We start from the raw sequence: 27942 nt of genomic DNA on the forward strand, positions 1-27942 counted from the left end.
ATGACACTGACACGCTGTCCTCTGATGGACAGGCGGGTCTATTACACGCTTTGGCGTGATATCGGGTTGAATACTTCTTAGCATGTTCACCATTTGTTTTCGTCTTTTCATGGGATGTGATGACAATAAGAAAAACAGAATTTCATCAGACTCTCCTTTAATAATAATGTACCTAATCTGTTGTTGATGTGAGCCATCATTGCGGTTTATGCATTTTGTCTGATATTCAGAATATTCTGATGCTTCATGGATGAGAGTTCAGCATGCATTCACCCGGGCTTGACTTTGCCTCTAATGAGGATATGAGCTCATATCTGAAGACTCTGTGTATACTGTAATGCACTCGGTCCATCAGTCAGGCAGTGAACTCAGTGGAATGTGTCTTCTTGTGTTGTACAATATTGCATATTTGCCGCGGCTGATGACACACACACACATACCCACAAGCAGAGACAAGTCTGCTGTATGTCTGCTGAGAGCAGGTCACCGGAGCTCTGCGGCAGTACTCACTGGAATGGAAAATGGCCAAGGGGGACTGACTATGAAGGCTGCTGCTTCATGTGCATTATACAAAAGTAAGCGTTCACATCAAAATTCAGGTATTTTTTTGCATATAAACATGACCAACAGAGATGCAGAGAGGTAAATGTGGCTCAACAATGTAGGAAAAAACATGGTAGCATAATTCCTAACATTATCTAGGAGCTGGCGTGTGTTTTCATTAACTGCACAAGGGTTGCCTATTTACTGACCTTCACAAATTCAAATTTTATGGAAACAAAAACAAAATAAAGGTAAACACATGCCCTCTCTCATCCGTCCACACAGCCTGTTTCTACATCAAACCCTGACTTTCCAGGAGTAAATAGATCACAAATTCATTAGAGCTTGAGCATATGGTGGGGTGAAGGATTTTAAAGCGAGGGCACCTGGGGGTTTTCACAACCGTAGCATAACCTTTGTCCTCATAATCCACCTCCGTCTCTTCTCCCTCTGCTGTCTCTTCTCCCCCATCATGTGCCCTTTGAAATGTCCCTCTTTGGTCTAATTTAATATGCATGGCACAGTTGGGGGGGAAGCGAACGTTAATTTGTTGCATAGTCAGAGGATCCTCCTATGAAGAGGAAACTCGATTTCATGAGAAGTGGACTGTGGGCGTAACAAGGCAACAACTTTTGGGAAATGAGAAGCTGGGAATAGAAGCAGTAAAAGCTAAGAGATACAGCCACCAAGGAGGAGGAGAGGGTAATGAGAATAGCATTGAGAGGCTGGAGCGACAGAAATTGAGAAGGCTTGAGGAAAATAGCTTAAAAGTAATGATTTCTGAATGACAGCATGAAATACAATGACCGTAAACAGAGAGAAAAGGGAGCATGAAAAGAAAGAATGACCAAAAAAAACTGTTTATTGCTAACACATGCTGCGTCTGTGGCATGGTCTAGCCTTTCTGGCTATTACTGTATGGGTTCAGCACTTCTCACGGGAGATGAAAGAGTGGTAGACGGAGAGATGAGGTGATGGAGACTACAGGACATGTAGAGGAGCAGCAGACTTGAGGAGAATAACATCTGCAGAAAGAGAGAAACACATGGAGATGGAGGAGAGGGAGAGGAAAAGGGCGAGACAGTCAGAGGTATATGATAGGAGAAAGAGAGAGATGGGGGGTGGGCGGCGTTGGAGGGGAGAGGAGATAAAAAGGTTTATGAAAACTGCTGTCATCACCCTTCGGAGAGCCGACGTCAAAGCAAAGGTTAAAAGTATGATCAAAGGTCAAGACCCTTAAAAAAATCAAAGGCGAGATCAAATAAGTGTACACATTCACACATCCACACACACTCATGTACAGGCTGTGAAATCCCACTAGACTAGAAACGCACCAACACAGCCAACTATCTCCTTTTCCTTTCCCCTCCTCAGCCCAGCTATAGCCGTGCTCCCCTGAGGCTGCCATTCCCTGGCTCCCAGGTGAGGTCAGCCCACCCTGGAGGGGGCAGTATTGTTCCAGTAAGGGTATTTGTCTGGGCATGTCCACCTCCTCCATCTAGTGAGATCTCCCACCACCCCGACCCACAGCCCGAGGGGACCAGCCAGATGTGGCATGAGAGGCAGAAAGATAGATGCATATTTGTGTTGTGTGTTTTTTTCTTCCTCTGTCAAGTTAAGTCTTCTTTCCGTTGACGTTATTGCTGTGCTGGCTTGTCACTTCTAATGTTTGCAAGCTAGCTACCAACAAAACAAAGCCTGTGTTACATCATTTTGTGGTTTAGTTTTGTGTTAAGAAACAGTCTGAAAAGTTTGTTTCAATTGTAAGCCAGTCTTTGATGTAATAAAAGTAAAATCATGATCAATAAGGTTCTGTGAAACCAACAATGATTGGTACATGAAAAGATGAACTATTGGTTGAGCTCTTGAAAGAAGGAATACCATATAAAGCCAGGCTACATTTCAAAATGAATACTACATACAGTACAAATTCAAATTGAATCAAAATACTTTACAGGTGCTAAATGCGAGATTGGGAGCATTTCATTTGCCTCCGCACGGCTCTCAACATGGCGACGGCTGACTAACAGCGTAAACAGTGCAAACAACAGCAACAGTGCTGACGGAGCTAACAGTGTTAACCTGAAGGGGGAACCGGAGAGTGGGTGCTACGCTTCCATAGTGGCTTCATCGGTTGGGACGGTGTTATCAGCTGTAACCGCCGTATGAGCACAGTGCAGAGCGGCGGCCGTGACCTAGCCAGTGGGGCATGCTTATATGCACGAACATGCACTAAAAGGCACACACGGCCAGGGCGGCGATGACAACACACGCAGAGTACAGAATGTCTGCTCAGGTATTCATTACTCCTCTTTACATATCAAACAGTTGTTTGCTGCCATATTAATGCTCTGGATGGGTATAGAGCACCTTTAATATTCAAATAATATACTTGACAAAAGTATCTCCCATGTTGACAAATATATTTGTGATGTATTTGGAAGCACGGAGATGTGCAAACAGTCTAACAGCACCTCTAAAGGTCACTATTTAACACATTACAATCTCGTTTATCTCACCACTGGTGGTAACTTCATACAGTATTAACTGTACAGATATGAGAGACTTTACATCTAACTCTTGGAAAGAAAGCAAATAAGTGTATTTTCCAAAAACACAACATGACCAATTATAGCATAAATAACACGATACATGAATGAGCGCCAAGTATGCCTTCGCACTGTGAAACATCCTGCCTCCTCTCTCTATATCTGTATATTGATGAATAGCAAGTTCCTCAGTATGCACTGTATATTGATTATTGCAATTACACACTAATACGGTTCTATTATCCGCACTGACTGTCTTTAATTACACTAGAGAGCAAGAGGAAGAGTGAAGGAGGAGGGAAAGAGACAGTCAAAGTGAGAGAGAGAGAGAGAGACACTATACAGATAGATAGATGAAGCGAGACACTGCACCGAACTAATTAAAACAGAAACTTTTTGTTTCAGCAAGTTGACAGGGAATGAATCTGGCAGGGAATTAATCTGTCCGCAGGGAACACAGTGAGGAGTTATACACACACGTACACTCACATATAGGGAGGTGCAGTGCAGTGTGCCGTTGCCATAGTTACTGAGTGTGGCGCCACATCATGCGGCAGAGTTAATGCAGAGGTGTGTGTTGTGTGTGTGTGTCTTATTTAAGCTTTCATTATATCACCACCCTGACCTATTCCAACATCCTCTACACAAGCACAGAGAGGGAAAGGTTGTAGAGATAAATCCAGAGTGTTCCTGTCGAAACAGCTCAGTCTTTGCCATCGGTAACAGCTTCCAATCTGTAGCTCTTACCCTTGAGGTGAAGCATCATTATGCTTACAGTGGATGATGACATACTAAAAGAAAATATTTGGCGAGGAAAGATAAGCACTTCAAGTCAAGGCCTAAACAAAGTGTTCCTTTGGTTGGTTATGAAGGAGGACATAGCGTATATTACCTGATAATTCTTACAAGGCTAACTACGCCGTGAACACGGTCCTGTGCCTGTCTTAGCAACTAATGTGTATATGTGGTTAAAAGCATATCATGTACGTGTTCGTGATATGAGAGTTGAGATGGAAGAATTACTTACATCCTTCAATTGAGTAAAAGTAGCAATACCACATTGTAAAAACACTCAAGCCCTGCATTCAAAAATGTACTTAAAGGGACAGTGTGTAGGATTTGGAGGCATCTAGTGGTGTGGTTGCAGATTGCAACCAACTGAACACCCCTCCGCTCACTTTCCAAGACTGCGCTAACGTGAGCCGCCGAGTGCAAAACCCATGGTAACGCCGTTCACCTCGCTCCAAGGCCATCCATACCGTTATAACACTACTTTAGGAGTAACAGTAGTCAGATGGCGGCTGGTGGTACCACGGTTTTGCACTCTGCCGCTCACGTTATCGCAGTTTCACAAGGGTGTCGGAGAACTACGGTGGCCTTCAGGTAACGTAAAAACATGAAAGGTTCTCTTTAGAGTCAGTGTTTGGTTTGTCCGTTCTGGGCTACTGTAGAAACATGGCGGTGCAACACGGCGTGAAGAGGACCCTCTCCCTAAGTAGATAAGAAGGGCTCATTCTAAGCTAACGAAAACACGATTCTTAATTTCAGGTGATTATACACTAATGAAAACATGAATATTATATTCAATTGTTGTTAATAGATCCCCCAAAATGTACACACTGTTCTTTTAAGTGAAAGTACAGACATCAGTAAAATGTACCAAAATGTGTGAAACATAAAAAGTATATTGTAAGACATATTGTATTTTTTGCTTATTATAACTTTATATAATTATGAATTAATAGGTAATCAGCATTTAAATGTTGAAGGGGGATCTGATAACTAAAGATACATATTTTACAAACTGATATGTTTTTTTATATTGTTATAATTGTTATAATGTATGAGTATAACGTTCTTAGTTACAGAAAATATATAATATTTCACTCTAAAAGTAGAATCGAAGTATAAAGTAGCATCAAGTAGAAATATTTAAGTAAAGTACAAGCACCTTGATATTGTACTTAAGTACAGTATTTGAGTAAATGTACTTAGTAACTTTCCACCACTGTGAGAGAGTTAGAGAAAGAATGAAATAGAGGGGTGAAGTTGAAGGTGGAGAGTGCAGCACATGAAGGTCAGTGCTACAGTTAGTCATCCATGGTGCTCCAACATACTTCATGTCCAGTAATCAAAACAGCAAGCTCAGCACAAATCCAAAACACCTGGGAGCTGTCTGCTCTCATTGTCCTTTACCTATCCAATCTGTCTGTTCAAGGAACCGTCAAAACATCATCTGCACAAAAAGAATTACTGATGCAAGCTCTCAAATAACACCAGTTGTGTCTTGATTCACTGTCTGTGCTTTAAACCACCTGTGCTTTCCACTTATAGAGAAAACAGGTATTGAATGAAGACACAAAGGCTGTTGTTATGAACCAAAGGGATTATCAAAGATGGAGAATATATCATTTCATCTCTGTAGGAAGGATGTGTATGTTTGAGCTTGAAATGAGCAGGCGTGTCCCCGCTCCTCCTTCACACTGAGCACTCCACATGTGCGAAAGTTAGTTAACACGTTTACAGCTGCGCTTGTAACATATTATTGTACTTTCACAGACTATTTTTCAAGTCCATTCTCAGCCTCGTAACCCGCCCACTCTCTCGTCAAGTCTTTTCACAAGACATTTTAAAAGGAAAACCCCACAGTAAGAGGAACTAGCTGTAACTGCTGGACCTGTATCTAGTAACAAATCACTGTCGCTGTAAAGCAGGGGTATAATTGAAAGCGGTTTGAAATACTCAATGATGGTTACGTCCACCTAGTCAGAAGGCCTGGTGTCTGAGAAAGAGTGCAGGGACAGGTAAGAAAAAGTCAAATTGGGTTGAGAATGGAGAAATTAAAGCTCTAAATAAGTCTATGTTTGACTTCCAAAAACAGTACCTGTGAGCATAGCACACAGTTTAGATCCACCGTTGACAAGTTCTGATTGGTTTATAAAAAATTCAAGTTCTTTCCAGCTATCTGAGAATGACAGCAGGTTCAGCCAGAGATTTATCCCGTGTTGGCACAGTGAAATGGAGTGTGAAAATAGCTCTGGAAATGTAAGAGTATCGTTTTATTAAACCGAAGCTGACTGCTGAACATGACTGAATACATTAGCGGTATAAAAAGTACCATTTCTTACAGTGCAGACTACAGTAGTAACATTTCACGAGACTATCTTTAAAAGACTACGCTGAGATGTGTATGTTTTCCATACAATAACAGTTTACTATAGTAGCATATAGTAAAGTATAGTTTAGTATAGTGTAGTAGCATATAGTATAATGCAGTTTAAAGTAGTATGGTATAGTAAGGTACAGTTTAGTATAGTATAGTATAGTATCATTTAGTATCATATAGTAAAGTGCAGTTAAAAGTAGTAGGCTACCATATAGTAAGTTAAAGCTTAGTATAGTATGGTATATTTTAGTATAGTATAATGGAGTTTAAAGTAGTATCATATAGTAAGGTACAGTTTAGTATAGTAAGGTATAATTTAGTATAGTATCATATAGTAAAGTACAGTTTTGTATAATTTAGTATAATATCATATAGTAAAGTACAGTTTTGTATAATTTAGTATACTATCATATAATAAAGTACAGCTTAGTATAGTATAATTTAGTATTGTATCATATCGTAAACTACAGTTTAGTATAGTATCATAGAGTAAAGTACAGTTTAGTATAGTACAGTTTAATTTAGTATAGTATCATATAGTAAAGAACAGTTTAGTATAGTATAGTATAATTTAGTATAGTATTATATAGTATTGTGCTGTTTAAAGTAGTGACATATAGTAAGGTACAGTAAAGTATAGTATGGTTTCATTTAGTATAGTATCATATAGTATAATATAGCACAGTTTAAAGTAGTACTACATAGTATAGTGCAATTTGGTATAAGTATAGTTTTGAAACTGTTCATATACTGTATATTTCCTTAATGGGAATTAAAGCTCTGAGTCTTGCAGTGTTATTTTCATCCTCTATTGATTCACACAAGAATATAACTACTCAATAAAACAGTGCAGTATTAGAAACAAGGTTGATATCTGCTCAGTCAGTCAAACTGATCTAGTAATATTTCAGATTTCTTACCATTTCTGTTATTTTGTGCAACATCCTCTCTGGAATGAAAATATAGATTAATGCTTTTTCTTTTTGTAGCTTAAGTCTTACAAATATATAAAATACAAAAAAAGAATTCACAACATCAGAAACTTCATAATTGATAATGTGCTTCTGCATATCTCTCCCTTAACAACTCTTTCCTGCAGACATACATATAGATGCAAGCAAGTCTTTGTTTCTCCCAGAGAATGTGTTTTCTCTTCGGTGAAATGTTGCTGTCTCGAGGAGTTACGTCTTGTCGAAAGTGTGTGACATGTTTATTTTTCAGCAGCTGGTGAAGTGTGTAAAGACGAGTGGTTCAGTAGACAATGTGGTGCACTGTTCACACATACTGTATGCTGTTTAAACTTTCTTTACGGGGGATGTTTTGCAATGGTTTACGATGCATAGAAAACCAGCAGATAAAGCTGTCGCTATTACAGATAACTTAACTGCACATTTCACGCAAGAGGAACATCACTGTTATCATCGGAAGGTACAAACAATTGTAACCATTAGATGTACTATATTTTGTTTTTATCTAGATAAACATTTTGAAAGAATAGGCTGCAGTAGCTGCAATCTAACACTGCAAACAGGTAGGCACAAAGACAAAGAGAGACAGATGCAGATGCATGAAAAATAGATTGATAAGCAGAGACAGAGGCATGCGTGAAGTGTAGGTCGTCAGAGGGTTAATATGATTACACATCCGCATGACAAGAGGCAAAATTCACAGTCACTCATCCTCTCATCTGTACCTCATGTTATACGTCTCTTTAGGCTTAAAGGCTTTTGCAAACGTTATCATGCACACAGCTGCATGCAGTGTTATGTTAATGCACAGGAAGACAACATGTTATTCCATGATAAGCTATAGTGCAGACTGCAGTGTAAGTAGGTTAGACCCCAGGGGCCCTAAAGACACTGTCTGGTTTCAAACTGCCAAAGAATTATGACGGGGTTGCAACATCTGCTGCCCGAGAGGAAGATAGACAGTGATCGATGGCCAGGTGTGTGCAGAATCTCATACATACACATGCACACTGTACGCGCACGTTCACATGCACGCTGGCTGAGGCACCACTTAAATAAGCAATGCACACATCTGTGACAGATGACAATTTCAATTTACAAAAAATGAACGCTGTGCAAGATTCACAAACACACGGGTGCACGTGAATGCACGGCTGCGTGCAACACACACACACACGAACTGACAAAAACACACTAAGTTGTTTGTGATGGCTCACTGTTTAATACCTGTCAACAACTTCCATATGAATGCATTTCCAGATGAATAAATAATCCCATCAGAAGAGATAAAGATTAATGATGTATTTATCATCCAATGACAAGAGCGCCATGCTGCATATAAAAGATCAGTATCTAGATGTCAATGGCGAATCCTATTTGATGAGATTACCGAGCAGGAGGAAATATAATGCCACTTCACTGTCAGGAAAATTAATGCTACGTTCATAAAACATGACGCGCACCACATACTTTGTAGACATGAACTTTTCCAAGACAAAGAGATACCTCCTTTAGTCAAGAATTTGAACATACTAATATGAAAATTACTATATTTATCATAACTGAAAGACACACTCATCAACCTGTGTGTGAGCTTAAATCATACTATATGTCAACACTACATACCTTTAGGCCAGTAATTCTACAAAGAGGAAAAGCACAACCTTGACTATAATTATACTGTAGTCCCTTTATATATAGATGGTCATTAACACCATCACGTATCATTCATAAAGTATATAGCAAGTGCAAAAGATCCAGACGTGCTGTGGCACGAGTAACAGTTCAAAGGAAAAGACAAGTGCTGACAGTGAAGTCGAAGTGTTTGACTTGGGTGTAACACATCACACTCTGTGTAGCTTGTTATAGCAACAAACATGCGGTATTGCGGTTGATTTTTATCTTTTGCAGGTACAGACTTTTGATGTTCTTTTAACTTAAAGCTGCAGTGGGTAGAAATGGAGCAATATGATGTGAAAAAAGTTAATTTTATAAAACGGTCGCTATATTCTGACAGTAGTGCATGAGACAGGTAATGTGAACAAAATCATGTGCCTCTGTGTCCTCCAGTGCTCGTAATGGCATCTGCAAGATTTCACAGACCGGAGGAAAACAACCAATCAGAGCTGAGCTGGAGCCTGCCGTCTCTGAGCAGCTGTCAATCACTCGCGAACTCCGATCTAACGGTCAAACTAGGCAGCGCTGATCAAATGTTTCTGAAGACATTTTAGGCGAGAAATAGGCATTAAAGTAACAGAATATGGATTCATATTTGATCAGCGCTGCCTAGTTTGACCGTTTGATCGGAGTTCGGAAGTGATTGACAGCTACCTCCGTTGAATGAACAGCCAATAGGAACGCTCTCTCTCTGAAATGACCTGTGATTGGCCAAAGCCTCCCGTCACGGGCTAGATTTCTTAAAGCCTGAAAACAGAGCCATGAGGAGGTGCAGAAGTCTAGTTATCTCTCAGAACACTTGAATTACAATATGCTGAAAGGTTATTATGGAATTTTTGTCCAATGATGCCAAAAAGATTCTACCTACTGCCACTTTAACAGACCAAGCTTTTATTTTAAGTTATGTACTTTTATACATTCACAGATTGATTTTCTTCATCTCATTTAATCTAATGTTAATAACATGTAAGCAGTAACTTTGAATATTTACAACTTTGTTAGATTTCAGATACCCTAAAACCTTACAAGCTACCCCTCCCTGTTTACATGTCCTCCCTCTAGTCTGGGTGAAGGAGCCGGGCTGGGTGATGCAGGGGTCTTGCGCCCGGTGGGGATCGGTGGCAGGATGGGCTTGACGTCGGATCCAGGACGTCTATTCGAGGAGGGAGACACGGCCACGGCTGGTGGATCCGTGCCTGGACGGGGGGCTTCAGGAGTTTGTCCTGATGCCATGAGGAATGAAATGGGAACATTTTACTTGATGCAAGCACAGATATGGAAACACATCAACACATAGAACTTAAGACAGCTTACTTATCTTACAATCAGATGTAATGTTGGTGATTTACAGACAGTAAAGACTGTTTCTAAACTATAAAATTAATGACGTGAAAAATATAATTTACATAGTTTGAAAAAGTGTTAAAACTTAAAGCAGAAGTGTACAATAAATTACTTGCTAAACTGTCTTTTTCCCTGGCCTCTAGCCACTCATAAATCTCTCCTCTCTTTGCTATCTATTTATAACAACACAGAAATGATGAAAAAAAAGCAAAACAAACAATAATAACCTTTGAGTGTTTCCAAGGTGTGTCCCAGGACGGACAAATCTAGCGGCTGCACTGAACCAGACAAGCCCCCGGCTGAACCGGGCACAGTCAGCGCTGAACTGGCACGGGACTCGTCCAAGCTGCTTGTGAAAGGAGGGAAAAGGAAGGGATGGAGGGAAAAGACAAACCACAGATGGCGAGGGGAAAAAAGAGACAGACAAGGAGAGAAAAGGGAGGAAGAAGTTCATGTGGCGAGAGGTGTGATGTGTGCAGTGAAACACAAATTAGGTTGTTAAAGGGACCAGAGACAAAAATAAGAAAAACACAAAAAAATAGAGAGCAAGGAGCTTCTATTAAAGGAACATTTAGCATAGAGGGCATTGAACACATTAAACCTTTGGTCAGGGGGAGGGAATGGGATACAGAAACTTAACCAGAGGGAAGCTTTTTGGATCCACCAACTGGATGCTTTTAGTATCCTGGTTTTAATGAGGATATAGGCTTCCCTGTTTTTTTTATGGGTGCCTATCTTCCATTTATGATGTATATAAATAACTTTTTTTCTGCGTAACCTCATCTCATGTTATTTTGTTGTTCACAGTGTTTTCATTTGTTTTATGTTATTATCTGGGTTGCTATCATCCGTTGCTGATACTATATAGGTGAGGCCACATCCGTTTTGTTAAATGCCCTGATAAAGACCTACAGTGGTCAAAACATGTTGGCTTTTTTTTATTAATTTAGCAACTATAATAAAGGCTTTTCAATATTTCCTTCGTCGTTATTACTTGTTCTAAGGTTTTTGAGTGCCTGGATTGCGTTCCTGCTTATGAAGTTTAGCCATCATGCTGAGAGCATCAAGAGGTACCACTAGAATTGGAGATATTGCCAGTATTATTGACCGCATGCCACAATATCCACAATGAGACATTCATTTGGGGATGAATATTGGTAATACATTTTCACATCTAAATCGATGAATTAACGGTTTATTTCAACTAAATTGTTGGAAAAGTGGAGAGACTAACCAAGACGGCTTTGGTGAGCTTTATTTGGTTTCTGTTGAGTTTGAGTGAAGTGTGTTTTACGACTCTCTATCGCTCAAACACATCTCCTGGCTGAAACTACGAGGGGGGCGCTGCACTGCACGCAAAACCAAACACACCTGCACCAACATAAAAGAGCCAAACTGCCACGCACACGTTTTACCGGCGCCTGGTAGAAACGTTACTACCATGCGGCGCCTGCGATGGTAAAAACAAGGGAAATATATTTTTTAAGACAAGACGATAGTCGCATATACTATACTGTATATTAACTATTATTACAAACTATTATAACTACTCGAAAATTCTAAATTCATGACCAATTTTATTGGTACTCAATAAACTACAGGAGTAGATTTTTGTCATTAAATGTACTCATATAGACTAGTCTATGATGCCAGATCCATGCACACGCACACACACGCAGGCACACATAAACACAAACACACACAAGACTATACGCATACAAATCTATCAGAGAAAGACAAAAGGATCCTCTGTAACTATATGTGAGACAGGCACACACAAGTAAAGACACATCCCTATTAAGAGCATTGCCAACAAGTAGACAGATGTCTGGAATCCTCTATAGAAATACTGAAGGGTTGAGTAATGCTGACAGTGCATACTGGGGGCATGTATCGCTCAGACCGCTGTGACACAACTTGTAGATTTTCAACAAGTTTGGAGAAACTTGAGAACATGAACCCGAAGGGAACAAATTAGTTTTGACTGAACACGTACAGTTATCTCTGTATGTATCTTAAATGTCTTCTTTGAAAGCAATAAAATACAATGATGCTAATTTGCACAAGTGAGAAAAAAGCTATGTGTGCTGTTGCGTGCACAGCACACACACATACTCACACATACTTTGTCAACGTCTGATTAAATCTATAATTGTGCAGTAAGCTTGTTTATTGAGTGTAAGCGTACACACAGGGGAGTCAAAAAGCAGCAAAAGCTATAAAATCTGAATTTATGAGCGAGTGTATTTGTGTGTATACAAGAAAGAAGTAAGTATGTGTCTGTGCATGTTTTGTCCCCACATGGCTTGTACTAGCAGAATGAGCTCTATAAAAGTGAACATATGTTGTAAAAACAGGCCTAGTAAAGAGTAAAGAATACTACTACAAAAGCAGTTTCCTGCTCCGAAATCTTCAGCTTCAGATTGTTTTTATGAAACCACAAGAGTTCCTCTGGTTTCTCTCACCTCATCTTAAATCAAAATACTATTATTATGAATTTAGAAACCATAAATAGTGAAATCTTATACAGCTTTTAAGTATGTATATACATCTGTTATTCTCGTACAGTAACATCTGGCCTTACTTGTGACTTTTGGTAGCAATGTGAGCACTTATAAGTGTATATGCACCGTGCATTTGTGTGTATGTGTTCTTACCTGCTCTCCTCACTTAACTGGGTATCAGGATTCAGCAGTGATGATGGTGCTGTCTGAACAGAGCTGTGGTAAATGAAAAATAGCGCTAAATTCAATAATCATTCTTCACGAGCGTATGGAAAAGCAATTTCCATTCAGATCGTTTCACTCAGATTTGGCGTAGTCATAACTGGTGATGACGGGGATATTTTAGGACACCTGAGAAGAGAGTGCCACTACACAAACCCATCATATTACACAAACACTCAGATTCAAATAATGTGGCCACCTGCCACTTCACCTTCAAGGTCAAACAATAACCCAAAACAAGCCATCAAAACGCAGTTAGGACAAGTGCGCAAATTAAACCAATTTGGCTGGGCTGTGAGTGCCCACTTGGAATTAAGCATTGGAGAGCAGTCAGTGGAGTGAGCGCTACTTATAACGGACCTTTTGAAAAGCTGGCTGTAGACCCCTGGACTCTTCCCCACTATAGCCTCTCTCACCAGCTGCTCACGCCTCCTGATGGAAGCCAGCTCCTGCAGAGGAGGGAGAGGGAGGAAAGAAGTAGGAAGGTGAGAGGAAGGAGAGACAGAGAAGAATTGCAGGTGAGAAACATGAGTTGATGTGGAGGGTGATTAAAGCGGAGAGGAGACGGGAGGGAAAGGGGGAGTGATGATGTATGGCAGCGAGGAAGAGAAAGAGAGCCAGCATTCTGTTAGAAGATTTTCCCCATAAATTTGTTGCAGTCTAGATGTCTATTTAACATTCACTTACAGTCTTCATTACCAATAAATTTTTCATCAGACATATTGTAACTCACGGCGGGGCTCTTCTGAGGGCTGAGCTCCGCCTGGATCTTGGTTAAATAGTTTCTGTAAGACGGATCTGACGGGTCAAGAGCTGTGGCAGAGTGTGACGCGAGTGGGCCTGATCCTGACCTCGACAGGGGTGGTGACGGAAGCTTCTCCTCTTCTGGCTCGTGACCTGAGAGAAAAAGAGACAGATACTGTATATCAATACTGTGTAATACTGCATGAGTACAGATTACATAACATACAGGCACAAGATGCATATACTGTGTATGCATGCATGTACTGTACATAAACAGAGAATACAATATGTAGAGCATGAAAACAGGTTTACAGATTTTTCTATTTAGACACACATTTTAAGACCACATTAAAGGGGCCCTCCAGCAATACAGTATTGCACTTCCATAAAGTTGAGGGACAGATTAAAAAAGAACAGTCAAAATTGATGCAGCGTAGGCCAAGCTATACTGACTTTAAGTTCCTAGTAGTCAGGGTTTTTTATTAACCGCACCGGCCTGACCCGTTATGAGAGCTAATCTGCACTGCCCCACCTGCAAAAGTATGCGTTTATCAACCACCCGAACTTGACCCGACCCTCAAACTGAAACTTTATGCATTATAGTTGCACAATACATGTCTGGACTGAGCTCTGAGACAAGGACAGAGACAAGGGGACTCAAGCGCTCGCGATGTGTGCAACGTGATCTCACAGAAATACGTGAGTTGACCACGACCTTTTGACAGCGCATTACGTGGTGGTGGCATGGAGTGTGTAAAAATGACTGGCTGGTGTGTTGGTGTGTTTCAGAGAGAGACAGAGAGAGGGAAAGAGGACGTGGACGATGGCACGCAATGTTTCTGTAAGTTATTAATAACTTACTTGGAATGCTGCTTTGTCACTTTCTGACCTGCCCAACTGAACCCTGCGATATTTTCTAGTAAGCTCACCTGAACCCGCGGGTCAATCCTCCTGGTAGTTCCAAAAACACTGAATTTTAGACATCCCATAATGCAACTAATAGCATATTTTCATCAGACCCTTCCTGTCTGGTTAAATGCCCAAGCTGAGATACTCATGTGATGCATTTTGAGTATCTTTTTTCAGATTTAACAAAGCTTCTCCACAGCAAAGGAAGGTATTACACATCTATTTTCACAGGCTGCGTAATGCTTCCTGTCCCTAGTAAATTGACATTTAAAAAAAAAAAAGGTGGATTGCCCCTTTAAATATATAAAAAAAAAAAAAAGTGTGCACAGTTGACTGCACTCTGCACCCAGTGTCTTGAAAAAAAAATTAGCGCCGTGTTGCTTTGAGTCTACTAATGATGATCTGAACAAACAAACAAATACACACCAGTGGAGGTGTTGTCAGGGGATCCTCTGTTGTTGTTTTCTCCTTCTTCTTCCTGCTCCTCTAGCAACAGGTACTCCTTCACTACCTGCCTCAGTGTCTGATAGGTTTCTTCCCAGTCATCTTCTCACACACACACACACACAAAAAAATCTGGTCGTGAACAGAGCCAATGCATCTCCCATCAAACAGTAATGAATCAAAGATATGGGGATGATGACCTTAGTGTAATGAGGCGCTGGCTAGCAGTGCATAAAAGTGATGAGGTTCCCGTGCTCCCTGTATGTTCATCTCATTAAGAAAACAGCTAACATGTCTGAGTGCTTTCATGAGGGAATGATAAACACAGCTATTCTGCAGCTACGTGCCCCTAATACATGTGGTAATTGGATTGAAAGTGTAGTGCATGGATTTTAGTGAAGTGTGTTAATTTATCCAAGGCTATACCAATGACACTTGGACTGCTCTAAGCCAGGGTAAGGCAGGGCATTTTGTTTTACTTCTGTGAGGCACTACAATGACAAACTGCCGGTGAACACACAAACCACAGCAAAGACTTCCAAATTTCTTTCTTACTAACATCATATGAAAGGTTGACTAAGCAGAAAGAATATTTCTCCCACGGGAATCAATTAAGTGTTTCCTTAGCTTGTTGAAAATTAATTGTGAATATGTATAATTACACTGTGTACTACAATTAAACTTTCATTAACAAAATAGTAAAATGGATCTGATTAGCCACTAGAGGATATAAAATTACCATTATTATCCTCTGTAATACACACTTAAATCAACAAGTACAGCCTCAAACAACATGAATGAATACATTCCATGCTAGAGTAAGAACAAATACATGAATGAAAATGTGCTTCTTGCCCTACCACAGGGGATAACGTTATCGAAGAATCCCAGTCGCTGTCTGTTGGTATCGGCGTAGAGCTCTATACGTGACATCGCCATGTCAATCTGTGCTGGGGTATAGTGATCGCGGCTTTTCAGGTGGCCCATATACTTCTCAAGCTGGGTGGGGATGAGCAGGATGTATCGAGGCTCAAAGTAGCTGTTCTTCAGACTGAGCAGACCCTGCAAGGATAGACAAACAGTTTGCAGTTCTGTTAAAATGAGGATTTGATATTCTGTTTGTTTCCTCCACCAGGTGTAAGCCTGAAGGGAGATCATGCGTTCGGTCGAGCGTGTATGTGTCTGTCTGTCTGTCCTCAGCTAATCTTGCATACTATACTAGACCCATCAGTCTAATATGTTTAGTGCTCATTTATGACCATATGCCACATTTTGGCTTTTGTCAAGGCTCAAAAACGGACATCCATAGAAAAGTTTGGTCTCATTTTGAACCGGAGCATCTGCAGATTAATTCCACACCCGATATGTTATGATCCACTAAAGTTAGGCATGATATGAGATGAATAAATTCCTGTTTTTGTTATCTTCGTGGCCATTCAACCCTTCTTTGTTTGGGAGGGGAGAGGGAGACACAACTGGTGGATATCTGCACTCTTCTAGTTGCAACTCTGAATTATATTTGAACATATTGTCACATTTATTTTAAAAGTAATAACTGCATAACCGTAAGACCTTTTAAGGATCCTTTATTGCTGGTAGATCCTCAGTCTCTACTGCCTGTCAATCTACTAGCTTTATTGTCCACATATGGTATTAGTCTGCTTGATGTACTCTCAGACAAGAGGTTTCCATACGCACCTCTAGCTCCATATGCACACAGCAGGCGAGTCCTTCTCTGGCTACTTCCTCGATGGCATCTCTGGTCAGGCCGTAGCTGTGACCCCCGTACTGCATGGTCTGGATAAACTTACCCTACAAGGCAAAATCCAGTTATGAGGGGAAAGAATGAGAGAGCATTTTAGTGCACCACTTTATTGCCCCGCTATTCATCATGGTCACCACAGTTATGAGCTACATTATCTCCGAAAGTGGACATAATATTTGACATACAAACATAACCCCAGCATGCTCTGTTAAGATTAACAACCTAAAGTCATTTGCCCACCTGTGAACTGAACTTCTGACCTGGTGGTCAGGGGAAAAAAATCCCTCTCTTTGTTACTTCTCACACATGACCCCTGACCTTTTGTCTGTCTGCTTTTGGAGCAGTTTTATTTGAACAGCATAATTTACAACACTAAAATCACTAAAAGAAGTAATTTTTGTTCTTTGATTTATGGTAGCAGAAGTGAATTCAGACATATAACTATAATTCCAGAGAAAAAGTTATCTTGTATGAATTATATTACTATAATTTAGTAGCTGTTAGTGCAAATTACATATTTGGAGTATTGTTTTAAAAGTGTTGTTTTGTTTTGTATTGTTTTTACTGAACCCTATTTTGACTGTATTACTGTGGTTAGTTATATATAAAATCATAGCAATTAGAGAGCACAGACTTTGTAACTGTTGCAACTGGCCTGTCAATTACATGGCCGCATGTGGAGCCAGTCGCAGTGAGCTGTATGCTGATAAAAGACTGGTTATCTAACTTGGCTTTATTTGTGAAGTTTTTCCCCCATAAGAAAATGTCTCGGCAGGACTGCATACAATATGACAGACGGTTTTATATGATAATAATAATAGAGAAAACTCATTAACTGTCACTCACTACATTTTAATTGACTGTTTACTGATAATTTATATAAGATACACTGTGTCTCCTGAAGATAATAAGTCAAACAGGAATGTTTTTGTGTCCCTCGACCTTCTTAAATAGGTCATTGAAAAGCATTCAAACACTTAATTATAAACATGATTCTTGTGATTCCCTATCACCAGAGTCGGATGCTATTCAGACAAAATTGCACAGCAGGTGTCCGTTGTGTTGACATCACAGTGAGGAGTATAATAAGTACCAAGGACTGCTGATTGGGGTTAATTTTGAACAGCCACAAGAAGTGGGTTCAAGAGGTTATGATTGCATAGTTACTGAAAATCTGAGGGAAAAAAGGAGTGAAAGAGGTCAGCTGACACATGAGAGGTGAGCGCATGAAGAGTAAGAAAGCGAGGACAGGACAGCAATAAACCAAGTAGCTGGCAACAGAAGAATGGAGGGAGAAGAATGGACAAATCAACTTGAGGGAGGGACAGACTGTAAAGTTAACCTGATCCACTTCTGTTGGAGTACACAAAAGGAATCAATTCCAGCATGAAAGGCATCGCTGTGTAAATCATTCCGTGACCCAGACCTCTATCAATCATCCCCCCGCCACTCTTACATAACAGGCAGCTTGACAAGAGGGACATGATGGAAAACAAATGTGACCCAGACATCAGACCTCAACACCCATTTTTCTGACTCTTGCAGTTGCTGTCGATTAACACAAATACAAACTGATTGTGTTAAAGAAATCAGCTTATTGATGATATAGAAACTCATTAGCTCTCTGTGTCCTTGTCTCGGACCAACAATCATCACTTGCATGGAAAATTTTGTAGGAGATGCTGTGATAACTCATCCTGAAGAAAAATGTAATTAATATAACTATTGCACCTTATCAAAAGAGCTCAATTAAAATAAATGTATCTTTGGTAATTGAAATATCAGCCAGTTAAAATAAAATCAATCATCGAAGTAAAACTAATTTTCTAAACTACTCAACTCATTATGTCCAGCGAGTGAATTCAATTTGAAACTTGCTGAGGGAGTTATGCAAATCAAGCACCAAAAACAGCTTTTCAAACCCCAGCATACATTTAATTATCTTTTGGTGAGTACTAATCTGTTTGCATGATTTATGCACAAGCTTATTGTGAGTTCAGAACTAAAACTAAACCTTGAAACATGTATTTTATTCTCATGTAACCACTCCTAGGGTGTGTGATGTACAAAAAAAAAGCTTAATAACAAGCGAACGCACCATGTGAATCATGTTCTGAAAATCTTCCTCGCTGACAAAATGGTAATCAAATCCATTCTCCTCTCCGTAGTAGGGCCCCCTAGTGGTGTGGCAGGTTCTGTGGAAACACACATAGATACAGTAGAGAAACACTCAGTCTGGGGATTTCATATAACATATCCAGCCATATAATTTATGAGGTCCAAGCCTGTGGAAAAACTCAGATCTGTAACCACTTAAGAGAACCGATTTCTGATATCATAATTTTGTAATATGGCATAAGTGTTGTCTTCCTGGTTTTAAAGGCTATATTACAGTAAATTGATTAAATTTTCTGAACTTAGCAGACTGTTCTAGCTTTTCTATTAATTGCCTTTAGCCACTTAGTCATTATATCCACATTACTGATGATTATTTATCAAACATCTCATTGTAAAAGCACCGATGGTCAATCCTACAATATTGCTGCAATATTGATATTAAAGTATTTGGTCGATAATATCATAACATTTGATTTTTTCCATATCACCTAGCCCTTGTTCGACTTGCATAATGTTGCATTGTTTAGCCCTGACATTTAAAGGGTGGATTCAGATTTTTTCAAGTCTATTTTAAAGGTCCAGTGTGTAGGATCTGGCGGTATCTAGCGGTGAGGTGAGGAGATTGCAACCAACTGAAGCCTCTCTCGTGTGCCAAGCGTGTTGGAGAGCTACGGTAGCCGACGCGAAAACGCGAATGTATTGAGCCAGTTGTTCCAAGAGTAGCATGGTCATTTGAAGCAGAGCCAGTGCGTTGTGTGTGTGTGTATGAGGGAAGTGACTGGTGAAGCAAGAGAGAGAGAGAGCGGCGGCGACGGAAGCGAGTAACGTTATCGACTCTGGCCCAAGCAGAAAAAGTTAACAGTGTTTGGTTTGTCCTTTCCGGGCTACTGTTGAAACATGGCGATGCAACATGGCGGACTCTGTGAAGAGCACCCACTCCCTATGTAGATATAAACGGCTCATTCTAAGGTAACGAAAACACAACGATTCTTATTATCAGGTGATTATACACTAAAGAAAACACACTTGTGTTTGATATGATATTATATTCTATTTCTACCAATAGATCCCCTTTATTGTTACACACTAGTCCTTTAATAAAACGCTCACATGCCATATGTATGTTGAAAGAGTTATTGGTTATTGATGAAGAGATCCTTTTGTGTCGAGACTACCCAGTAAGAAATGGGAGACAAAGTCTGCAGTCCTCATTCTGTGCAGACATGTATTCTGAAGTTCAGCCAAAGCTAATATGAGGTTTCATACTGCTCAGACTGCTGAATCCTCATATGAACTTTGGCGAAACTTAAGAACGCATTTTGGCAAGGAACAAGGACTGTGAATTTGTCCTACAGTAGTTGTGCTACAAAGGGGGTGAACAGAAGGAATGACTACAACAATCAACAACTCTCTTAATGTAAATAAATCGATTGAGTATTGTATTAATATATACTTCAGAATATCTGACCTATCCTTTAATGTATTCAGGATGCAGATGGTTAATTTTTTCCATTGTTAATAACACATTTATTGTACTGAGTAAGTCCCACTGAGAATCAACTGTATGGTTAATATCATGAGCAGCTGTTTGACTTCAACAGTAGTAAGTCAAAAGTACAAAAGAGAAAACTGATACAAATAATAGTTTTACTTGTCGCACCACTAATGCTATTACCATCAGTATCTTGACAGCAGATTTATTTTGAAAGCTTTACTGTCCCCGTTTACGTAACTTGTTTGGCTTCTTAAATAACACAGTTCAAGCAGAGGCAATATTTCAACATTTATTGCTTATGTAATGTGCATTTTAATACCAGTGCAAGTACTATTATGACATGATATGTGTACGGAAAGTTTGAGACTGACCCGTAGGCAAAGTATTCGCTCAACTCCTGACACAGTCTGTGAGCCAGCTCTCTCTTCCCACAGCCTTGAGGACCGGTCAGAACCAGCATAGGATATGGAGAGTCTGCACTGGGCATAGTACTGCTTGGACACACACATACACACACACATTCTGATACACTTTACAGGTACATTCTCTGAGATGAGCAGGAGTTAAATACATTAAACCATGAAGGCAGAGCACAAACTTCTCCAGTCGTGAAAGCCACTCCTACAGTCAATACAAACGGGAGCCTTGTGGGCAATATGGATGTGCTCTTTCTAGGAAGCACACAGGAGAAATGGTAAATTGACTGTAGCTGCAGCATTTTATTTGCTGATGATGGATGTTTTTCCAAAAAAGTGCTGATGCATGAACTATTTTTTTTCTTTTAGGGAGTAGATAATACGAGCAACAGAAACACTGCAGATAAAATGCAGCACATGTTTGAAAACAGACTTCTTGATAGTTGATTTTATAAGCTATCTATGATTATGACTAATCAACACATTTCATTGTAAACCTTTATATTCACCTCTGTCAACATTTTGTATTATCCTTTTTCCTTTCATTAAAGTAAATTAACTCAATCCACTGGGGGGCTTTACATTCAGGAACAAGGCAGAACACCATTCAGAGGTTAGGATATTAAACAATACTGTATATTTGTACCAACCTGTCATAGAGCACCTGGGGCTGCATCAGCTGATACACCAGCTGGGTCATGTGATCCCTGGCTGCCACCACATCCAAAGGAGGGTCATACTTGTTTACTGATAACACCTGGGATTTAAGGTCAGTAATACAGTATCAAATAAGCACATCCATGGAACATATACCACTTTAGTTTGGTGGCATTCTAGCTTTTTAGAAAGTGTATGTTGAGACACTGTGTTTGTGCTGTTAAATTGCAAAATGATTGATTATTATGTTTATTCACACCTTTTCTTCAGCAGTAACTTTCTCTTGGTCCAGCACAGTCAGATGTTGAAGGAGGAAGACGACTGCCAGTCTATAATCAGGTTGCTCCTATCAATTGCATTCACATGGCATATATTACAAAAACATATGATGATTCTATACTTAAATATATCTCCATACATTAAAGGGACAGTATGTAGGAGTTGGCAACATCTAGTGGTGTGGTTGCAGATTGCAACCAACTGAGTACCACTCTGTTCACTCCTCCCTTTCCAAGACTGCAGTAACGTGAATCACCAAGTGCAAAACCGTGGTCTTTACCATAATAACACTACTTTAGGAGCAACGGAAGTCAGACGGCAGCTGGCGGTACCACGGTTTTGCACTCAGCAGCTCACGTTATCGCAATTTCACAAGTGTGGAGAACTATGGTGGCATTCAGGTAACTGATGCGAAAAAAATGCTCTCTCTAGAGTCAGTGTTTGGTTTGTCCGTTCTGGGCTACTTTAGAAACATGGCGGAGCAACATGGCGGACTCTGTGAAGAGGACCTGCTCCCTATGTAGATATGAAGGGCTCATTCTAAACTAACGAAATATTCTTAGTTTCAAGTGATTATACACTAATGAAAACACAGTTCTGAAAATTATACTCCATCTCTGCTAATAGATCCCCCGAAATGTTACACACTGTTCCTTTAAATAAATGTTCTCCTAGTAGAACCATGTGGTCAGTGAAGGGTTGGTTACCTGTACAGGGTTACCCAGCAGGTTGAGGTCCCTCAACAGGAAAAGATCATGAATGTGTTTGCACTCCTGGATTTCACTGATCTGAAAAAAAAAACACAAATTACTAGAAATAACTAGAATTTTGTTGTTGTATTAGAGGGTACTCGTTTTGGAGTCTGCTCATTATTTTGTGAACATTTCACTGCACTGTTTAACCTCTGTGCTTGGGTTAGTTTTACTTTTATGTGTGATGGTACAGTATATTCCTATTTTCAGCAGTGGTGCAAATCTACACTTGTATCTGAATTTTAATCTCATAAATGACTTTGACCTACTTTATTCTGCCTTGTTTGTAAAGCAATTTGGTCAGCTCATGGATGTTTAAAATGTGATATATAAATAAATTTGATTTGATAAATGAGCTAAATCACATGTAAGATTTAGGCTGACTAATTTGTGCTGTTAAGCAATTCTTTCTGAAGTTTCTCTCAGACCAATACCATGTTTTTCTCCAGATTGATATAGCCCAGTACGTGGAGATTCTGGAGGCCAGTTAGACTGGTGATGCGGTTCAGAGACAAGTCGAGGACCTGCAGACTCTTCAGATTCTCCAACCCTTCAATCCTCTCCAGCTGGTTCCCCTTCTGGACACAGATAGGAAAGAGGACACATTTAAAGAGGCAAGTACATGATGTTCATTAATCTGCACGCATACATAAGTGGCTACGGTTTCTACTTCATACACAGTCAATGATTCCCACTACTAAATATTAAGGACGTGCCATGGTCGCTCTGCAGGGTGCCTGAACCTTCTTTCCCCTCACTACTGAGCTGAGTGGCAGGCCTGCCTCTCTCTGTTAAATCCTGACAGGTGAGGACTGACAGCCAAACAGCTGGCGAGGTGCAAGCACAGCACGCTCACCGACTAAAGAACCGGACCTGGGCACTCCTCCCTTGTCAGGATCCCCAGCCTGCTTCTCACTCCATTCCACTGACTAAAGTTGTTATCTAGCCGTCTGGCCACACCTCGCCCTGCTCTTGCCAAGCATGTTGCCTGGCAGAGGGCTGCTGTCAGCGGGGGTGGGTGACTGCACTGGTCCCTTGAAGCTCGGGGTCGGTGCTGTGATGGGCTGGGAAACAGGCTGGCTGACAGGGTTGTGCTGTTTAGGGAGCCAGCATGTGTGGAAGTGGGGTCAGGTGATGGGATTAGACGGATGCTGGATGGACAAGGTATGAGTGTGTGTGTGCGTGTGTGCGTGTGTGTGTGTGTGTGTGTGTGTGTGTGTGTGTGTGTGTGTGTGTGTGTGTGTGTGTGTGCTGAACTTGGTCCAGGCTCACTCAAACACCAGCAGCTGGTCCCAAAGCAAAGCTACAGACAGGGGCAGACACAGCCAGACCGATGGCTGCTGACAATGAGGAAACACTGATAAAGGACAGTACACGCATGTGCACACACACACACAAACACAAGCAGAAAGAGAGACAGAGAGAGAGAGAGAGAGAGAGAGAGAGAGAGAGAGAGAGAGAGAGAGAGAGAGAGAAAAGGCCTGCTGTTGGACCATATGGTGATTCTCGAACAGGGGGCCAAGGTTTTACTAAATGTAAAAATGCAGCCAAAAACAGAGACATAAAGAGAAAGACAGAGGGGAGAGAATAGAGAGGCAGACACAAATAGGTGAAATGAAGCATACATGACGTAAATGCACGCAACAAAAAAGAACAACTCCGAAATAACTCCTACTGTGTGTGAGTGTGTGTGTGTGTAGATACTAGACAACACATGGAGGGAAACAGCCTCCTGCAAAGCAAAGGCATACATGTAAGTGGTAGCATTGCCAAGCACTGGCAAAGAAGGACAAATGAGGTTTCTGTTTAAAATTCATGTTCTCTCTGTTTATCATATTTCTGACTGTAATAGAGTAGGACCCACCAGGCAGAGGTGTGTGAGAGGCAGACCGTCCAGGCTGCTGATCCTCGAGATCCTGTTGTGTGCCAGGCTGAGATGGGTGAGCTTGCAACATTGCTCAAGACCACTGATCTCACGGAGACTGTTGTCTGAGTAATGGCATGTTAAGAATAATACACAAGGGGAAAATGCAGTTGGACACAATGTGTTTGTTAAGTATATTTTCATAGACATCATTATATATAGGTAAAGGAAAAAGCTGTAGGGTTTTGGAAAAAAAATGTGAGTGTGTGACTGACAGAGAAAGAGGCAAAGACAAAGACAGAGGAAGTGTGGGTTCAAGTTCATGTCTCTCAGTAAGGATACAGCCCAGATCCAGATTACTAAGAGATGAATAGGCTGACAAATCCGTCATTTTTGTCATGCGGTTGTGGGAGAAATTCACCTCCTGCAAAACAGCAGCACATTATTAACAAAAGTCATGAAAGTCTCCAGTACATCTCACTGAAGAAATTCTTTCGACTCAATCCTGGGGAGGATTTTTCAATACGTTAAAGTTCACTGTCGTTCAAGGGCAGCTAATGCCTTGTAAGCATATTCAAAGAGACTACAGATGGGCTATGGAAATCCGGGCCTATCATGGGGGAATAGCACGAGAAAGTGAAGCCCAAGCCACCAATCAAAATGTGGTCTTATCCTGTCAGCTCAAGGTCCTGCGTTAACATACTTTGAGGTACTTGGGTGGCTGGAATCCAAAGAAGCTGGAGATTTCATTGTGAGAAGCGTCCAGGATGACGAGGTAGGGCATATGGCTCACGCAGGATAAATCTAGCAGTTGATCAAAAGATAAAGACACCAGAAAAGTAAAATATTAAAATCATGTCTTAGTTACATCTCTTTCAAAGTAGTCACATGCTTCTATAAATAGCAGGTCTGTTATAGGTTTAATTAATACGAGAATAATCACCTTTGATTTTGTTGTGTGGCAGTTCCAGCTTTTGAAGATGGACATTATTGCATAGAACAGAGACGTCACGGAGATCTTGACTCTAAAGCAGAGAAAAATACAACCTTGGTTAAACTAACAACAACATGACATGATGTGAATGTACACTGATTTTTCACGGATTGCTTCGTCTTGATAAATCTGATAAATGAAAGCCATATAGGCTAATGTCATTTACACTTGACCGTCTGTATAGGTTAAGTGTCTTACAGGCAGAGACAGGTCGTGGTACAAATGTTGCAGCCCAGTGCCAAAGCGTCCAAGGTTGGACACACAGCTGGAGACCACCTCAGCGGTTAAAACTCCATCCTTCTGTAAACATAAAAAAAGTATTTTATTAGAAATGTGAAGCAAGAATTGACAGCAGTGAATTATCCCAGCCAACATGGTTAAGTGGGCCCCACATGGGTTACGCTGGGGGTACCTGGGTACCTAGTGGGTATGGGCTCAAAATGGGCAACTTAACTGGCGCCCACTTGGGTCAACTAAGTAGGTCCCACATGGGCTCCCCATGTGGGCTACCCGTGTGGGTCCTAGTTGGGTCACTACTGGGAAATTAGTGCATGGGGCCAACATGGAAACTGTGGACAAACCCACTTACAACCCATATTTCAGCCCATGTAGTTCCCACATAGAACTTAAAGGGACTGTTTGTAACTTTTTAAGCGTATTAATGTACCGGGTCGGGATCCCATGCGCGCTCGCATATGCGCGCTTGCGTGTGGCCGGAGTCACTGCTCCGCTGCCTGCTTGCCTTCACTCACACACCGCGCGCGTTCTCGCGTTCTCGCATTCTCGCGTACTCGCTCCACCTCTAGACATGAACGCGCGCTCACTCCACACTGCAGAAGAGTTAGTTTAGCTCTGAGAATATCTAGTCAATGTACAGTGGACGTTTGTGCAGAAATAAATGCTGCAGCTCCTCCAGACCAACAGAGGTTTCCCGTGTCTTGTGAAGTGATGGGGCTCCGCAGTGAGAAACGTTGCCGTCTCTGACCGGGTGCTGTTGTCTTCCTGCGGGCGCAGTCGGGAGGCGATAACGTTTCTCTTCCTACTTTAGCCTCAAAGTAGGAAAAGCCAACACTAGGATCAGCAGTGATTCATGGAGAGACCTTCGTCTGGTCATCTAACATTACTGCCAAGCAGCTGAAATATAGAGTGATATTGTGGTTTTAGCTGACGTGTGTCGCCTCACTGTTTTGAGCGATGCTCGTTCATGTATATTTAGAGCGAGCAAGCGCGAGCCAGACGCTGACTTTCGTTGAATTAACGGCCACGGGTGTCGCTGTTAACAAGCATTTCTGAAAGTTACAAATAGTCCCTTTAAAGCTGGGACCAAGATGGGTCTTGGGTATGTTGCCCAGTTGGGGCCCACATAACACCCATTGTAATCCTGCATGGAATCCATGTGGGCAATTGACATTGGGTCATTATGGAACCTGCGGACAATCCCATATAGGGCCCATTTTTCAGCCCATTTACTACCCACATGGGCAACACATACAAATGTTGGCTGGGATGGGCATCCCTGCAATAACAATGCATATGCCACTATAAGCATTACCTCACAGCTTCCTGCCCCTACAAGCACACATGCACATATTCATGCAGGTCACACATATTATGCTTTAAGAAGGATGCACACCACTCTAATTGCTCTCTATCACAAATTGCAAATAATCAACCATTTGACCTTGCTGTGTTCTTTTACTCCCCCAGACCTCCTGTACAAGGTTACCTGCTTTATCTGTTGCAATAAGAGAACAAATAATGGTGTTTTATTGCTACTGCTCCATTAACATTTAGTTACACTGATTCTACTTTGGTACAATGACACTTTATATAGCTTACATTTTTTGTCATGATAAAAACAAAAAAAAGTTTATTTCTAAGAAGTATGAAAGCACAGCACATGTGGTTAAGTTTAGTAAAGTTTTTGCAGAAAAAGATAACATTATTATCCTATATTCCTTACCTCCATGTCTCCGTGTTCTTCCTGCTCACCACAGCCGAGGAGGGGAGCCTCTGCTGGGGGTCGAGGAGCGTCATCGAGGGACCCTGGAGGGCAGCTGCTAGGAGACGCTGAGGACAACTGTTCACTCGTTGTTTCCTTCATTATTACTCCATAATGTATACTCGACGACGAGGGACTAAAAGACTGACTAATAAGCAGCCAAAGTGAGGACTTTGTGCTGAATAAAAAGTCTAAATATCCGTGTTTCCAGCTATCTTAGAAAGTTAGCTTTTCACATGAAGCACTCTTCGATGTGAGCATCGTCGCTGGGCAACGCTTATTGAGAGGTGAAAGGGATTGTGGGTAATGTAGTTTGCTTGATCCAAAAACCGACAGTGGCCCTGGAAGCACCTCCTTAGGTATTTAAGGAGAAGAGGGAAAAAAAACCTACAACTCCAAATAGCTTTGAGTTTTATCATACATTATAGCATTTAACATATCCATAGTTTTTTTTAGAATATTTTATTTTCAATTTTTTTAGTAAACCAAATATACAAAACACAAACTCACACAAACATGGCTCCAAATTC

At 40.9% G+C, this 27942-nt stretch overlaps 1 protein-coding gene across 5 annotated transcripts; it reads right to left on the reverse strand.

Moving 5' to 3' along the window:
- Positions 1–1444: 1444 nt before the first annotated feature.
- On the reverse strand, positions 1445–27700 carry lrguk (leucine-rich repeats and guanylate kinase domain containing). Of its 5 annotated transcripts, none has more exons than XM_037761331.1 (21): positions 27374–27699; positions 27092–27145; positions 25609–25710; positions 25360–25441; positions 25120–25220; positions 24759–24840; positions 24417–24541; positions 22987–23130; positions 22508–22588; positions 21781–21867; positions 21515–21621; positions 20820–20939; positions 18934–19030; positions 16769–16882; positions 15931–16132; positions 15053–15172; positions 13707–13870; positions 13334–13422; positions 12905–12967; positions 10475–10593; positions 9772–10126 (listed from the first exon to the last, which is right to left on the reverse strand). In XM_037761331.1, exons 1-21 carry the CDS (start codon positions 27512–27514, stop codon positions 9933–9935), a joined length of 2388 nt encoding a protein of 795 aa, XP_037617259.1. In that variant the 5' UTR covers positions 27515–27699; the 3' UTR covers positions 9772–9932. The 5 variants fall into 5 exon arrangements, with proteins under 5 accessions (XP_037617262.1, XP_037617259.1, XP_037617258.1 ...); XM_037761330.1 differs by having other exon boundaries at positions 20820–20942; XM_037761334.1 differs by lacking the exons at positions 9772–10126; positions 10475–10593 and adding an exon at positions 1445–1568 and having other exon boundaries at positions 20820–20942; positions 27374–27700.
- Positions 27701–27942: the final 242 nt, after the last annotated feature.

Source organism: Sebastes umbrosus, chromosome 23 (genome assembly GCF_015220745.1).
Source record: "Sebastes umbrosus isolate fSebUmb1 chromosome 23, fSebUmb1.pri, whole genome shotgun sequence".
Lineage (NCBI taxonomy): Eukaryota > Metazoa > Chordata > Actinopteri > Perciformes > Sebastidae > Sebastes > Sebastes umbrosus.

Bases quoted from the DNA above. Each gene is read 5' to 3' on its own strand.
- lrguk (XM_037761330.1), bottom strand. From the start codon at position 27,514: ATGAAGGAAACAACGAGTGAACAGTTGTCCTCAGCGTCTCCTAGCAGC. The intron at 23,131-24,416 runs GTGGGTCCTACT...ATCTGTGTCCAG, and splicing joins CTCTCACACACCTCTGCCTG to AAGGGGAACCAGCTGGAGAG. The intron at 13,871-15,052 runs GTGTGTATTTGT...TTTTTCTCTCAG, and splicing joins CCCTGACAACACCTCCACTG to GTCACGAGCCAGAAGAGGAG.